General features: G+C 66.9%; 4 protein-coding genes across 4 annotated transcripts in view; 2 read left to right on the forward strand and 2 right to left on the reverse strand.

Moving 5' to 3' along the window:
* The window catches only part of F751_2108 (putative serine/threonine-protein kinase vps15), a gene marked incomplete at both ends in the record, with an annotated part of 9865 nt that extends 2031 nt beyond the window's left edge, over positions 1–7834 (reverse strand). The window contains 17 exons of the mRNA XM_011401157.1: positions 891–949; positions 1326–1455; positions 1617–1763; positions 2010–2155; positions 2344–2483; positions 2774–2945; positions 3189–3222; positions 3400–3595; positions 4495–4691; positions 4961–5712; positions 5913–6189; positions 6447–6644; positions 6824–6988; positions 7119–7269; positions 7428–7492; positions 7581–7645; positions 7744–7834. Of these exons, the coding sequence (XP_011399459.1) occupies positions 891–949; positions 1326–1455; positions 1617–1763; positions 2010–2155; positions 2344–2483; positions 2774–2945; positions 3189–3222; positions 3400–3595; positions 4495–4691; positions 4961–5712; positions 5913–6189; positions 6447–6644; positions 6824–6988; positions 7119–7269; positions 7428–7492; positions 7581–7645; positions 7744–7834 (2985 nt within the window). The remainder of the gene's footprint in view (positions 1–890; positions 950–1325; positions 1456–1616; positions 1764–2009; positions 2156–2343; positions 2484–2773; positions 2946–3188; positions 3223–3399; positions 3596–4494; positions 4692–4960; positions 5713–5912; positions 6190–6446; positions 6645–6823; positions 6989–7118; positions 7270–7427; positions 7493–7580; positions 7646–7743) is intronic.
* Positions 3825–3998, forward strand: F751_2109 (hypothetical protein; the record flags this gene model as incomplete). The annotated part of the gene is made up of 1 exon (XM_011401158.1): positions 3825–3998. The coding sequence occupies one exon, from the start codon at positions 3825–3827 to the stop codon at positions 3996–3998; it is 174 nt and encodes a 57-aa protein (XP_011399460.1).
* Positions 7835–8253: 419 nt separating the features above from the next.
* On the forward strand, positions 8254–9214 carry F751_2110 (hypothetical protein; the record flags this gene model as incomplete). The annotated part of the gene is made up of 5 exons (XM_011401159.1): positions 8254–8397; positions 8479–8511; positions 8620–8766; positions 8881–8957; positions 9127–9214. The coding sequence occupies 5 exons, from the start codon at positions 8254–8256 to the stop codon at positions 9212–9214; spliced, it is 489 nt and encodes a 162-aa protein (XP_011399461.1).
* A 266-nt stretch (positions 9215–9480) lies between these two features.
* On the reverse strand, positions 9481–11749 carry F751_2111 (Presequence protease 1, chloroplastic/mitochondrial; the record flags this gene model as incomplete). The annotated part of the gene is made up of 6 exons (XM_011401160.1): positions 9481–9591; positions 9874–10398; positions 10890–11063; positions 11274–11309; positions 11488–11577; positions 11684–11749. The coding sequence occupies 6 exons, from the start codon at positions 11747–11749 to the stop codon at positions 9481–9483; spliced, it is 1002 nt and encodes a 333-aa protein (XP_011399462.1).
* Positions 11750–11960: the final 211 nt, after the last annotated feature.

The raw sequence follows: 11960 nt of genomic DNA on the forward strand, positions 1-11960 counted from the left end.
GGGGTGGCCTCAGGATCTCCTGTAGTTGCCGCCCGATGGACTCCGGGGTCCCGGTCACAACCATCTCGCCCTGGGAGGGCAGGCTGGGCCCTGCGGCTGGCTCGACCCACACACAGTCGGGTCGCTCCGCCTGGCAGGCCGCCGGCCTGCGTCTGAGCCGCTGATCTGTGCATGGGGGTGCATGCGCCGCGAAAGGGCGGGCGTGCCTCGTCCCCGCCCGGTGCGCTGATGCCCCAGGCACGCTCCACCCCTGTGTAAAAGCACGGCAAGACACCGACATCCCAGGGGGGCGGTCAGGGGCGCGGCGAGCTGCTCTTGGCCAGTCACATTCGCGAGAGTGCGATGCCGATTGGGAGTGCTGGAGCGGACTGCTCCCCATGTATCCGTGTTTCGGTGGGTCCCGAGCAGATCGACGAGTGCCTCCGCGCGCCCAAATGTCGTAAATGAGCCCCCCCACGGCTTCCTCACCCGCGCTCCGACGTCACAGCGCATGTTTCTTTCACAGTCAGGGCACCTGCAGGCACACACAAGGAATCCACCTGCAGGCAGGCACCGCCATGACACAATCTCCTGCGACCTCAGCCCTCTCACCGCCAGGCCTTGATGACCCCGTCCCGTGAGGCAGAGAGGAGGAGGCTGGCGGCGCCACCCGCGCGGCGCAGGTCCAGCCTCGCCAGCGCGCTGACGGCCTGTGCGTGGCAGGTGGCGGCGGCCGTCTCCGCCGCCACGGCGGCCGCCATGCGCTCCTCTCGCGACCCGCCCGGCGCCGGCGCTGGCGCAGCGCGCTCCTCGACGCTCGCACCGCCCGCGCCGCCGCGCGCGGCGTATGAGTGGGTCACCACGCCGCCCAGCCCGCCCGCGCCCTCCCCCGGCACCGGCGGCGCACACACCGCGTAGCTGCGCTCCGGTGCCGTGCCGTCCCAGGCGCGGATCACGCGGTCCCCGCCCCCTGTCAGCATCACGCTGGGCGTGGGCAGCAAGGCCGCGACCCCGGCGGCGGGCCGCGCCCCTCCCGCCAGCTCCCCCAGCCCAGCGGCCGCGCGCCAGGCTCCGGCGCGGCGCCCGCGCCGCGCGCGCGGGGGCCGGTCACGACGTGCACGCTGCGGCGCGGGCCGGCCGGCGCGGCCACGCCGGCGGAGCGCGCGCAGCGCAGCACCTGCCGGCGCTGTGCCTCGCCGCAGTCCCACAGGCCCACCTCGCCCTCTCCCGCCGCGACGGCCAGCAGCGGCGCGCCGGTCGAGGCGCCGCCGCCGCCGCCCCCCGCGCGCCGCGCCGCTCGCCGGGGAGCGGGGCCAGGGCCAGGGCCATCGCATCCACCCCCGCACCGGCGCCCAGCTGCCAGCTCAGCACGGGCAGGCGGAAGCGCAGGTCCCAGACGCAGAGCACGCCGCGGCTGGACCCGGTGACCACCCAGTTCTGGCTGGCCGGGTCGGTGACGAAGCACGAGATCACACCCTGGATTTGGACGCCGGGGGGGAGAAGGGGAGCGCGAGGGAGTGGTTGAAGGGGGCCCTGGGTTGAGAAGCACTGATAGCATGTGCAAGGTGGCCCCTTCCATGGCACCCCATGCAAGCATGCATGCAGGCGAATGCGCCATCGTTCGCACCACCCCCCACCTGCGCGGGGTCATAGGGCAGCGCCCAGGCGTGCTCCGCGGCGCGCAGGTCCCAGGCTGACAGGCCGCGCCGGGCGTGGGACTGGAGCACCGCCGCGTGGCCCCAGGGCGCCAGCGCCAGCGCCTCGCCCAGCGCCTCGCCCGAGCACTGCGGGGTCGACGTTGGAGAGGAGAGAATTGAACTGGCGCGGGGCGATTCCATGACTGTGCGTCGGGTGGCTGTGCATGGAGGCCAGGTAGGCGATCACGTTCCAGGGACTCCTGACATGGCCACTGATGCATGCCCAGGTCTCCTTCCCTATGACACGGTGTCCAGGGTATGGCTGGAGCCCCTCCCCGCTGAGACCCATTCTCCAAAGTTCCCTCCTTCCTCCCGCTGTTCCCCCCCCTCCACCTGGCGCTGGGCGGTGACCCCGGTGAAGCGCTCCCCGCCGCTGCGTGCCACGGTGTCCACGCGCCACAGGTGCACGCTGCCGTCGCTTGACCCTGTCACCACGGAGGACGAGTCCGGCAGGGTGGTCGCAGCATTGATCTTGCCACCTGGCGGGGTGAGAAAAGGGAGGAAGAGTGTCGTGCCCAGGATGCTCTTGCCAGCGCGGGGCGGGCGGGCGGCGAGCAGCCTACCTTGTGGCACCTTGCGGCCTGATGGAGGTCACAGAAACCCTGACAACGCCACACAAGTTACCATTTCCAAGGAAAGTTTCCATCCTTTCCACACCCTTCACAACCTTGACCGGAGTAGGTGAGGCGAGAGCGGAAGGAGACGTCTCGGTCCAGGCGCCGCCCGTCCCACACCTTTGTAGTGCTGTCCGAGGATGCGCTGACGAAGAAGAGGCCGCTGGAGGCCACAGCCAGCTGGTTCACGCCCCTGGGAACGGTATTTGTTTTTTGGGGGGGGTAGGGAGGGGGTATTATAGGGAGGGGAGGGGCAACATCTCGGCAATCGGAAGGAGAATACATGACAGGAGGCGGCCCGTACAGCACCACCACATGCAGCAATGGTGTTGCTCCAAGTCCCAAACTCTGCATGCATCATTCAACTACCCACCCCTGTCTGAGATCCTGTCTGATGCAGGCCTGGAACTCCACCCGCCACCCCAGCCAGTCACTTCGTTTGGCCCCCTCCAAACCACCAAAAACACAACCCCCGAAACTCACGCCTGGTGTTCGGCAAAGTGCGCGACCAGGGCGCCGCGCGGCGCCCAGGCCTCCATCTGGCTCGCGCTCTCCTCCACCGACAGCTCGGTGGTCAGCGCGGCCTGCATGGCGCCCTGGATGCCGCTGCTCTCGGCCGTGCCCGGCAGACCCATGGACCCCGAATCATCCAGGCCTGCGATTGCAGAAAGGGTGTGGGGGGGGGGGGCATCGCGGATGGCCGGGCGCATAGTCGTTGGTGGCGAGGAGGCATGAGAGGCATCGGGCCTTTGGGGCCCTGGTGCGGTGCATGATCGTCCCTCTGCCTCACAGCGCAGACCCTGTGATGTGATCGATCTTCGCCCCCGGTATTCGGCCTCTGCCCCCGCCACAAGACCCCATTCATCCTTTCCCAACCCCCCTTTCCTCCACCACTCACCATACATGGCGTTGCCGTAGGCCACCAGGGGCGACTGCGCGGCAGATGCGCTGCCCATGTGCAGCGCCGAGGCCAGCGGGTCGGAGATGCGCGGCACGCGCCGCGCGCGCGGGACCAGCAGCGACCCCGCGGCGGCGGCGCCGCGCGCGTGTGATCGCCCGCCGCCGCTGCCGCCCAGCACGAAGTGCCCGTTGCCGCCGGCGCTGTGCACGCTCTGCTCCAGCGCGGCGGAGAGGAGGGATGCGTCGGGGTGCAGGAACTGGGAGTCCAGCGCCAGGCAGTAGCTGGCTGCGGCGCCGGAGGGCAGCGGCAGCGACCCGGCCGAGCCGGAGAGCGGCTGCGGCGCGGGCAGGGATGCGCCCGCGTGCAGCGACGATGCTATGCTGGCCAGCAGGTCGCTGGCGGAGCTGGAACCCGGTGTCGCCCGGCCCGGCGCCGCGCCGAGGCCCTGGCGAGGCGCGCCTCCTCCTCTCGCCGGCTCCGTCAAGGAGCCGCTGCTCGCGCGGAGCGACGAGGCAGAGGGCGGGCGGCCGACGAGGGCCCGCGCCGGCGCCGCACCAGCGCCGGGGCGTGCGGCGTCCGGCACGCAGAGCGCGGTGTCCTCCCGCAGCGCGCGCGTCAGGGACGTGACATCCTATGTGGCGGCGGGCGGGCGGGTTGGGTGATTGTGAGGGTGGAACAGGCGTCCAAATGGACAGCCCGTCTGGTTGGCGATGCGGCGATGCTGCGCTGCATGGGGGGACTGAAGCACCCTCCCGGCCTGCGGCACAGCAGCAGCACCCTGTCGTCGCCCCCCGACACCAACAATGATGTCGTGAGGGCTAACCCCCCCCTCCCACCCACCCTGGCATCCAGGGGCTCGCATGCCAAGTAGGGCGCCATGGCCGGCACGAGCAGGGCGTGGGCCTCCGGTGGCGACAGCTGGCGCGCGGCGGCGGCCAGGAAGGCAACCCCCGCCGCGCGCGCCGCGGCGCCGGGGCCGCGCAGGCAGCCCTGCGCGCAGGCGCGCCGCGCGGTGGCCAGTAGCGCCCGGCGGCGCAGCAGGCCACGCTGCGTCAGCGCCGCCAGCGCCGAGAGCGCGTCGGTCGCGTCGCCCGGGTCGGCGCCGCCCGCCAGGCGCTCCAGAGGGGGGAGGAGGCAGCTCGCGACGGCCTCGGGCCCCAGCGCGGCCCCCAGCGCGGGCAGCGCGCGCAGCAGGGCCGAGCGCGTCGCGCGCGCACCGGCGTCGCCGCCGCCGCCGGCCAGCAGGGGCAGGAGCGGGGGCAGCAGCGCGTCGGCGGCCTCGCGGGGGCCCAACGCGGCGCACATCGGGCCCAGCGTGCGCAGCAGCGCGACGCGCGCCTCCGGCGCCCCCGAACCGGCGAGGACGCCCGCCGCCGCGTGGGCCAGGGCCTCGCGCAACGCGGCCGCGGCGGGTGCGGCGTCCTGGGGAGGGCCCGCCGCGCTTTCCAGCAGGCCCAGCGCCGCGAGGCCCAGGTCGGCCAGCACGCCGGCATGCTCCACCTTGGATTGGTGGGTTTGGAGGGAGGGAGAAAGGAGAGCGAGGGTTGGAGAAGTGTGGCGAGGGGGAGGGGTGCGAGGCACCCCTGACGGCCCATGCCGCACGCGGGGAGCAGGCATGGTCCTGGCACCCTTCCTCGATGACCCGCCACAACTCTGTTTCGGCGGGAGCACCGCCGTGAGCCCCTTCACCAACCCCAGACTGCCCAAAGCGGCTCACCCGACTGCCAAGAGAATCACGGCCGCCCCCCTTCCCCCTCTCCACCATCTACCTGGACTGCCGGCGCGGGGTCGCGGGGCAGCAACGACAGCGAGGGCAGGACGTACTCCAGCACGACGCTGGCGTCCCCCGCCGGAACGCGCCGCACCTCGGCCAGCAGCGCCACGATGCCGCGCAGGGCCGCGCCTTTGACCCCGGCGCCGTGCTCGGCGGCGGCCGACACCAGCGCGGGCAGCGCGCGCTGCAGGCGCACGTCGTCGTCGCCGCAGGCCGCCGCGGCCGAGCGCAGCGCGCACAGCGCGGTCAGGCGCGCGTCCTGCGCGCGCGCGCCGCGCAGCAGCGTGCACCACAGCACGCACAGCAGCGTCTGCGCGGGGTGGGCGGGGGCCGGCGCGGCCCCGGGCCACTGCTGGGCCGGTGGGCTCGGCGCGTCGCCGGGGGCCGGGCGGCGATGGCTCGCGCTGGCGCACTGGGAGGCTCCGGGCCCCGGGCCCCGCGCCTCGCTGCTTGCCGCGGCAGCCGCCACATCGCCTCCTTGTCTGCCCTCAGTATTCCCTGCGCTGCCGCCGTGCTCCAGCCGCCCCGCCACCCTCTGCACCTCCTCCAGCAGGGCCTTGGGGCCGGGGAGCGCACCACGGCCCGGCCTCTCTCCTTCTCCCTCCGAGCCAAAGTCGGGATCGGGGGGAAAGGGACCCCGACTCCCTGCATTTCCGGGCTGGGCCGGCGCAGGCACCGGCGCAGGGTCGTTTGGGTTGCTGCGGGAGGGCTTCAGGCCGCCCCGAGTCTGGTCGGGCAGGTCCCTGCCTGTAGAACAGGGTGTGTGGAGAGGCACAGGCCCAGCTCGCACTCGTGATGCTTTCCATGTGCGAATTGCCCAAAGAAAAGCCCCTCCCCGCGGCGGCCATGGCCCTGGCGATGGTACCTGGACACCCAAAGCATTGCCATCGACACCCCAATGCACCCTACACACAACCACAATCCCACCTCTTTCCCACCAACCCCACCTGCCAGCTGGGCATGGACCGCCGGCAGCTCGGCGCAGGCCAAGGCCACGCGCTCATCCGGCGGCGCGCGCAGCATGGACGCGAAGAAAGGGTGCACGACGTCGCCCATCCAGGCGGGGAAGGCGCGCCGGCCCAGCTCGCCGTCCAGGTAGGCCTGTGCCCCGGCCCTGGCGGCCGGGTCCCGCTGCAGCATGTGGGCCACCAGGTCCTGGACCCCGGGCGGCATCCTGTCCAGGCTGGGGCCGGGGTCGAACGACCCCGCCCGGTACGCCAGCAGCTGCGTTTTGTGCGTGGGGGGGGTGGGGGGGATGTCGTCGTGAGTGTATTCGGCGGTGAAAGAGGAACAAGGAGCCCAGTGGATATGGAGATGAGACCAGCCACTGAATAGGGACGAGTCATGAGGGCCAGGAAGGTTCGATCTAAAAAGATGGCCCGTAAGATGCCGGCTGGATCTCCTGAGCAGCGGGAACAGGGCCCTGTTCCTCCTGTAGAACACACCCCAGCCTCCACATTGCCCTCCCCACACCAGCCCACCCTGGAGTATGTGAAGAGGGCCTGGCCGTCCAGAAAGAGCTCGGCCAGCGTGCAGCCCAGGGAGAAGACGTCCATGGCAGGGGTGCAGGCGGGCGGGGTGGGCGGCAGCGGCCTGCCGTGGCCCACGTCCACAAATCGCTCGGGTGCGATGCACGCTGTGCGCCTGCCGTCCGTGTCGAAGAAGAGGGAGTAGTCGGCCTGTGCAGAGGAGTGAAAGGGTGAGGGGGTGGAATGTTGCGGTCGGGCGAGAGGAGAGCTCGCAGAAAGGAGGACGGATGCTCAGCATGTGCACCCGCGCTGTTTTCCCCTCGCCCTCGCTGCTCAGGAGTTGTCGATGCAGGCCCACCAATCACCCCTTTCACTCCCCCGGCGCGCACAGGGTCGTCAGCCGGGAGGTAGACCGGCTTATAGGGCGCGTGGTCTGCCAGGAACACCCAGTGCCAGGAGGTCAGCAGGAAGTTGGCGGATTTGATGTCGCCGTGGCACACACCCGCGGCGTGGGACTGGGCCACGGCCTGGATCAGCTGGCGAGCTATCCAGAGCTGCAATGTATAGGCACTGGGGGAAATAAGATGCTGCCAGGGGTTCCTGCATCCATGTGTTTCAGCTGAAGGAGGGTTCAGCTGATAACACCTAATCCTGCAGGCCATGGCCCCTGGCTGTGCCTCGCACCTTCTCGATGGCCGTGAGGAAGGGGCGGGTGGAGATGCGCTGCGCCAGGTTGGCAAAGAGGTACTGGCGGACGAGGAAGACGGACCTGTCGGACTCGTAGATGCGCTGCATCGGCAGCACATGCGGGTAGTCGATGCTCAGGAAGGCGGTACTGGGGCAGGAGCGAGGGATGTGGGGAGGGTGGTTGAAGCTGCCGCATGCACGGCAGCACCCCTGACCCGGCACTGCATGCCCAGAGCCCTGTCCTGCACCAGTAGCTCAGTGCCCTCTCCCAAGAGCCTGCTGGGCGCAGGGCGGCAGCCTGCGCACCGGATGCTCGCAAGTCGCTCCTCGTACATGCGCACCAGCGTCGCCTCAGACTCTTTGGGGTACACCTGGGAGGGGTGGGGGCCAGGAGCGGTGGAGGCAACGCCTCCCTTTCTCCAGCCGATGAGCGGGCTTCCCGTGCCGTACCACCCTCACCTTTGCAACCACCGACTGGCCATCATCTGTGAGACACAGAGAGCTTTTCAAGAAGCGCCCTCCCCCTGTGAGATTAGTTTTGCAGGAAACATCGGTTAAATCAAACATGCGCTGACTTGGACGGCGTCGCCTGGGGCCCCCGGCGAGCACAGCCACATCCCACCTAGGGTGTCCTTGTAGGTGACTCCTGGCAACTCTCCCAGAGCCTCTGCTTGACTGAAACGGGCCGTCGCGCCGCTCTGGGAATTTCCCATCTCTTCTTTTTAATTCAACATAGTAAGCACGAGTCCTTGCTCTCGGCGATGGCCCGTCTCCAGCTCAGCAGGCAGGCGACGGAAGTGATCCTGGCTATGATGCATCAAGCAGGCCGCAGCCGACAGCATATAAACGGACTAAGAGTCGTTACTAGAGCACATAGACGAGCTCCCACCGGATTGCTTGCATTGCATGGGATCTAGATGCCTCCTCAGGTGCATCTGCTGATGATGCTGTCGAGAGGGGGGGGGTCGAGGAGCTGGGGGAGCAGGCGCAGCATGAACATGACGGGGGCCCGGATGTTGAAACCTGAAAGCTGTTGGAGACATGGACACTCTCGTACAGCCGCGATCCATCCTGACGTTTTGCTGCCCCCTTTACGCATTTGATTGGAAGCCAAACACACTTACTTATCACAATGACGGAACAGATTACGAGCACTGAGCGGCATGACGCGGTTAGCGGAACTGAGGAGATGCTGCTCCACAAGACGTCCGCTGACCTGGCTTTGGGGTCTGTGCAGAAGACCAGCCCCTCTGAGCCTCAAAAACAGGAGTGGCAGGTGCGATGAGACCACTGCGTGGGGCATGGAGACCGCCTGGCGCCCAACCGCTCACCCCCTCACCGACCACCACTACCGTAGATCAAGGCGGGAGTGCCAGGGGAGCCTGCCAAGGTGTGCCGTGGATGCCAAATCCTGTCGACAGCGCCTCATGAACATGTGTGCATCGCTTTCCCCGGTTCCGGGCCCCCGGCCTCAACCGCTACCCCTCCCACCATGCAGGAGGACCCGGCTGTGGACGTCAGCCCTGCAGTCGAGGCCTCCACCGGCGGCCAGTCGCTGAAGGAGCAGGTGGACTCCCTGGAAACGGTGCTGATGCAGCACACCCAGGCCCTGCAGATGGTTGCCGAGCTGCTGGTCAATGTCCAGGTCTGTGGTTGGCATGGAGGCTGCCCTTCTGTTGCACGACGGTGTGGATGTGTACATGGGTCAGCTTCATTCTGGATCAGGATGACAAGCCGTCTTCCCTTTCATCACGACCAGGCCCAGGCCGCAGCAGATCGCATCCGCGCGGCTCAGCAGTATGTGAAGCTGACCGAGGAGCTCAAAGCTGCCCCCAGGTGTGTTGGGCGCTGCCCAGTCAGGGGCCGTGGGTGCCAAGAACAGATGATGGTGCGACAAACGGCAATGGACCAGTGCTCCTCGCATCCTCGCTCCACCCAGCGATCACAGCGGCGTCGCGCAATCTCTCACTCACTGTGCCTTCCCCATCCACACCCTCCATCCCAGCAGCACCAAGACGGCGCTGGGCTGGATCGTCGCGATGCTCGTCGCGGTGCTCAGCTTCGTCCTCATGCGCGTGCCTGGGGTGTTATAGCCCACACGGCCCCCCTACTTGTGCTTGGACATGCCTGACTCGGCCACGCCACCGTATACTTCTCGTGCTCCCCCCTCCCCCACACCTCACCTTCCCCTTTCTGACAACCATGCCTAGGGCCGGTGTTTCGCTGGACCATCAACATACCTGGTGTCCTGCAAAGGAACCCCTAACTGTCGTGTAGTGTTTTGAACCTGCCACATAGGGCCGCAAGCACAGGGGTGGGACGGCGGGGGGCCCAGGGGCACGACCCTGGAGCCCCTGCATCATGTCAAGGACGGGAGGGAGGGGAAGATGGAGGTGTTCTGGGCCTTGATATGCCGCGCGATCCACTGCAGCCCCTCCTTGAGGCCCTCACCGGACACCGCGCAGCTGGCCTGGGCGTGAGGGATGAAAGGGGGGGGGGGAAGGGGGGGGGGGGGACAAGCTGTACTTTTTCTCCTGCTGTCAGACAACAAGTCAAAAATAGTCCGATCAGCACACCCCATTCCCTCGGCCACAGGAGCGCACACTTGTTTGTGATTCACCTCTGCATCCAGCTTTGCTCCTTCCCCAGGCAGCAGGTTCCCTTTGCACCGTCTATCTAACCCCCCTCAATGCCCCTTTCCCACCATCCCAAACACACAAAAAACAACGACCACCACCAAACCCCAGCGCACCTTGAAGCCGTCAAAGGTGAGGGTGGGGATGGCCTCGGGGTCGCCGCCCGAGTCCTTGGCGTAGGTGCTGTCGGGGTGAAGGGCGGCCTGGGTGACGCGGGCATTCACCGAGTCCGGGGAGGAGTAGACGCCCTTCATCTCGTTGAACACCACGCCCTTGAGCGTCAAGGGCTCGGCCTCGCCCTCCAGCTCGTAGTGCCAGCCCTCTTGCGCGAAGATTTGGGGGTCGCTCACGCAGTTGGGGTGCAGCACCGAGTCCAGGTAGACGTCCACCAGGTTGTAGAAGTCGCGCAGGTTGGCGGAGGCCACAGGGTAGCAGGTGCGGTCAGGGTAGGTGAAGGCGTTGAGGAAAGTGTTCAGGGAGCCCTTCATCAGCTCCACAAACGGCTCCTTGATGGGGTACTTGTCCGACCCGCACAGCACCGAGTGCTCCAGAATGTGGGGCGTGCCCTTGGAGTCATCCACGGGGGTGCGGAAGGTCGCGCCAAAGGTCTTGTTCTCGTCCTTGTTGATTACAGACATCAGCTGCGCGCCTGGGAGGGCGGCGATGTGGAGAGTGTGGGTAGGTGCTGAAGTGGGCAGGTCACGGAATGCCTCCACGGCTTGGGGTCCCTTTGTATGCAGCAAATGGCTTTGTGGATCAAATGGTATAGACCAAGGGAAGCAAGGGAGGGGGAGGGTTGAGAGCAGGAGACGGAAGCTTCCACGGCCACCAGCCCACCTTCTCTGCAGCTGCCCACCTGCACATGCCAGTTGTGGTCTTTGATGCTCACGAGGTCCAGCGTCTCACTCAGCTCCTGAACCGACATAGCCTCCGGCAAGTCCTGCACATGGTAGCGTTTGCGGTGGGGTGCATGTTCATGCTAGTGTCTGTGTGGGGTGGTGGGGGGGGTGTTAAGTCAATTCTTTGCACTCAGACCACAATGTGGCAGGACGGCGGCGCATGGGTCGTCCCCACCCGGCGACCACCATCTTCTCATCCCCCCGCCGCCCCTCGCCTGCTTGTTGGCAAAGACCAGGATGCATGCCCCTGCCAGCTGGGGGCTGGCCAGGATGTTTGCCAGCTCCTGGCGGGCGATGCCCATGCGGGCGCGGTCAGTGGAGTCAATCACGACGATCACGGCGTCCGTGCTGGCGTAGTAAGCCGCCCAGCTGAGGCGCAGCGAGACCTGGCCGCCCAGATCCCACACCTGGAGGTTGAGGGTGTAGTGGAGGGTTTTTTAGGGGCAAGGATGATGTGGTGACGAGGGTGGCGTGTCAGGGGCGGGCGCCGCGGGAAGTTGAGCTGGCCTTTCCTTGCAGACATCCACACATGCTCGACTGCTCATCGTTGCCACATCATGCAGGTACATGTCTGGAATGCAGTCTCACATTGTAAAAAAATCCCAAACTGTCATCACCTCAAAGTTCAGGGCGTCGACCTTGACCTGCTCCACCTGTGATTTGGGTTGGAAAGAGGGTGAAGTGTACCATGGCAGGCATCCACTGAGCGCGATCACCTCGCATCAGATACGGCAGACGCACAGTGTACATGTAGCTTGGACCACTCCTCAAAGCCTTGGCATGCCGCGACTGGTCATTCGCGCTCCGCATGTGCCCCCCCCTGGCACTCACGTTGCTCCCTATGGTTGGCTGGGTTTTCACCGTCTCGCCCATGTGCAGGTGGTACAGGGTGGTCGTTTTTCCTGCATTGTCCAGCCCCACCTGCCGAGGATCATGGTGGGACGGATCTGCCAGGGACTGGGAGCGTAACGGCCTGCTGGCATGCGACCTTGAGGGGAAACCCCCCCTGCACACAGTATCCACGCACCATGACGATCTTGTAGTCTCCTGACCCGAAAAGCTGCCTCCAGAGGCCAGAGACAGCCTGGCCCATCTTATAATAGTGGTCAGTGTCTGTCTACATATCCCTACCGCGATCTGGAAGCGTGAACTGAGCGAAGAACGTGTGTTTGAGGGCTGTGGTCACTCAGAGGGAGGGCTGCCTGGAGAGGACCCACATCGGCAACAAATACACGTGAGGAGTATCTCAGTGTATTATTTGTTACCCGCAAAATTTCTCTGGGATCTCTCATGGAGGATACGTG

The sequence above is a fragment of the Auxenochlorella protothecoides genome (genome assembly GCF_000733215.1).
Source record: "Auxenochlorella protothecoides strain 0710 unplaced genomic scaffold scaffold2, whole genome shotgun sequence".
In the NCBI taxonomy this organism is placed as follows: domain Eukaryota; kingdom Viridiplantae; phylum Chlorophyta; class Trebouxiophyceae; order Chlorellales; family Chlorellaceae; genus Auxenochlorella; species Auxenochlorella protothecoides.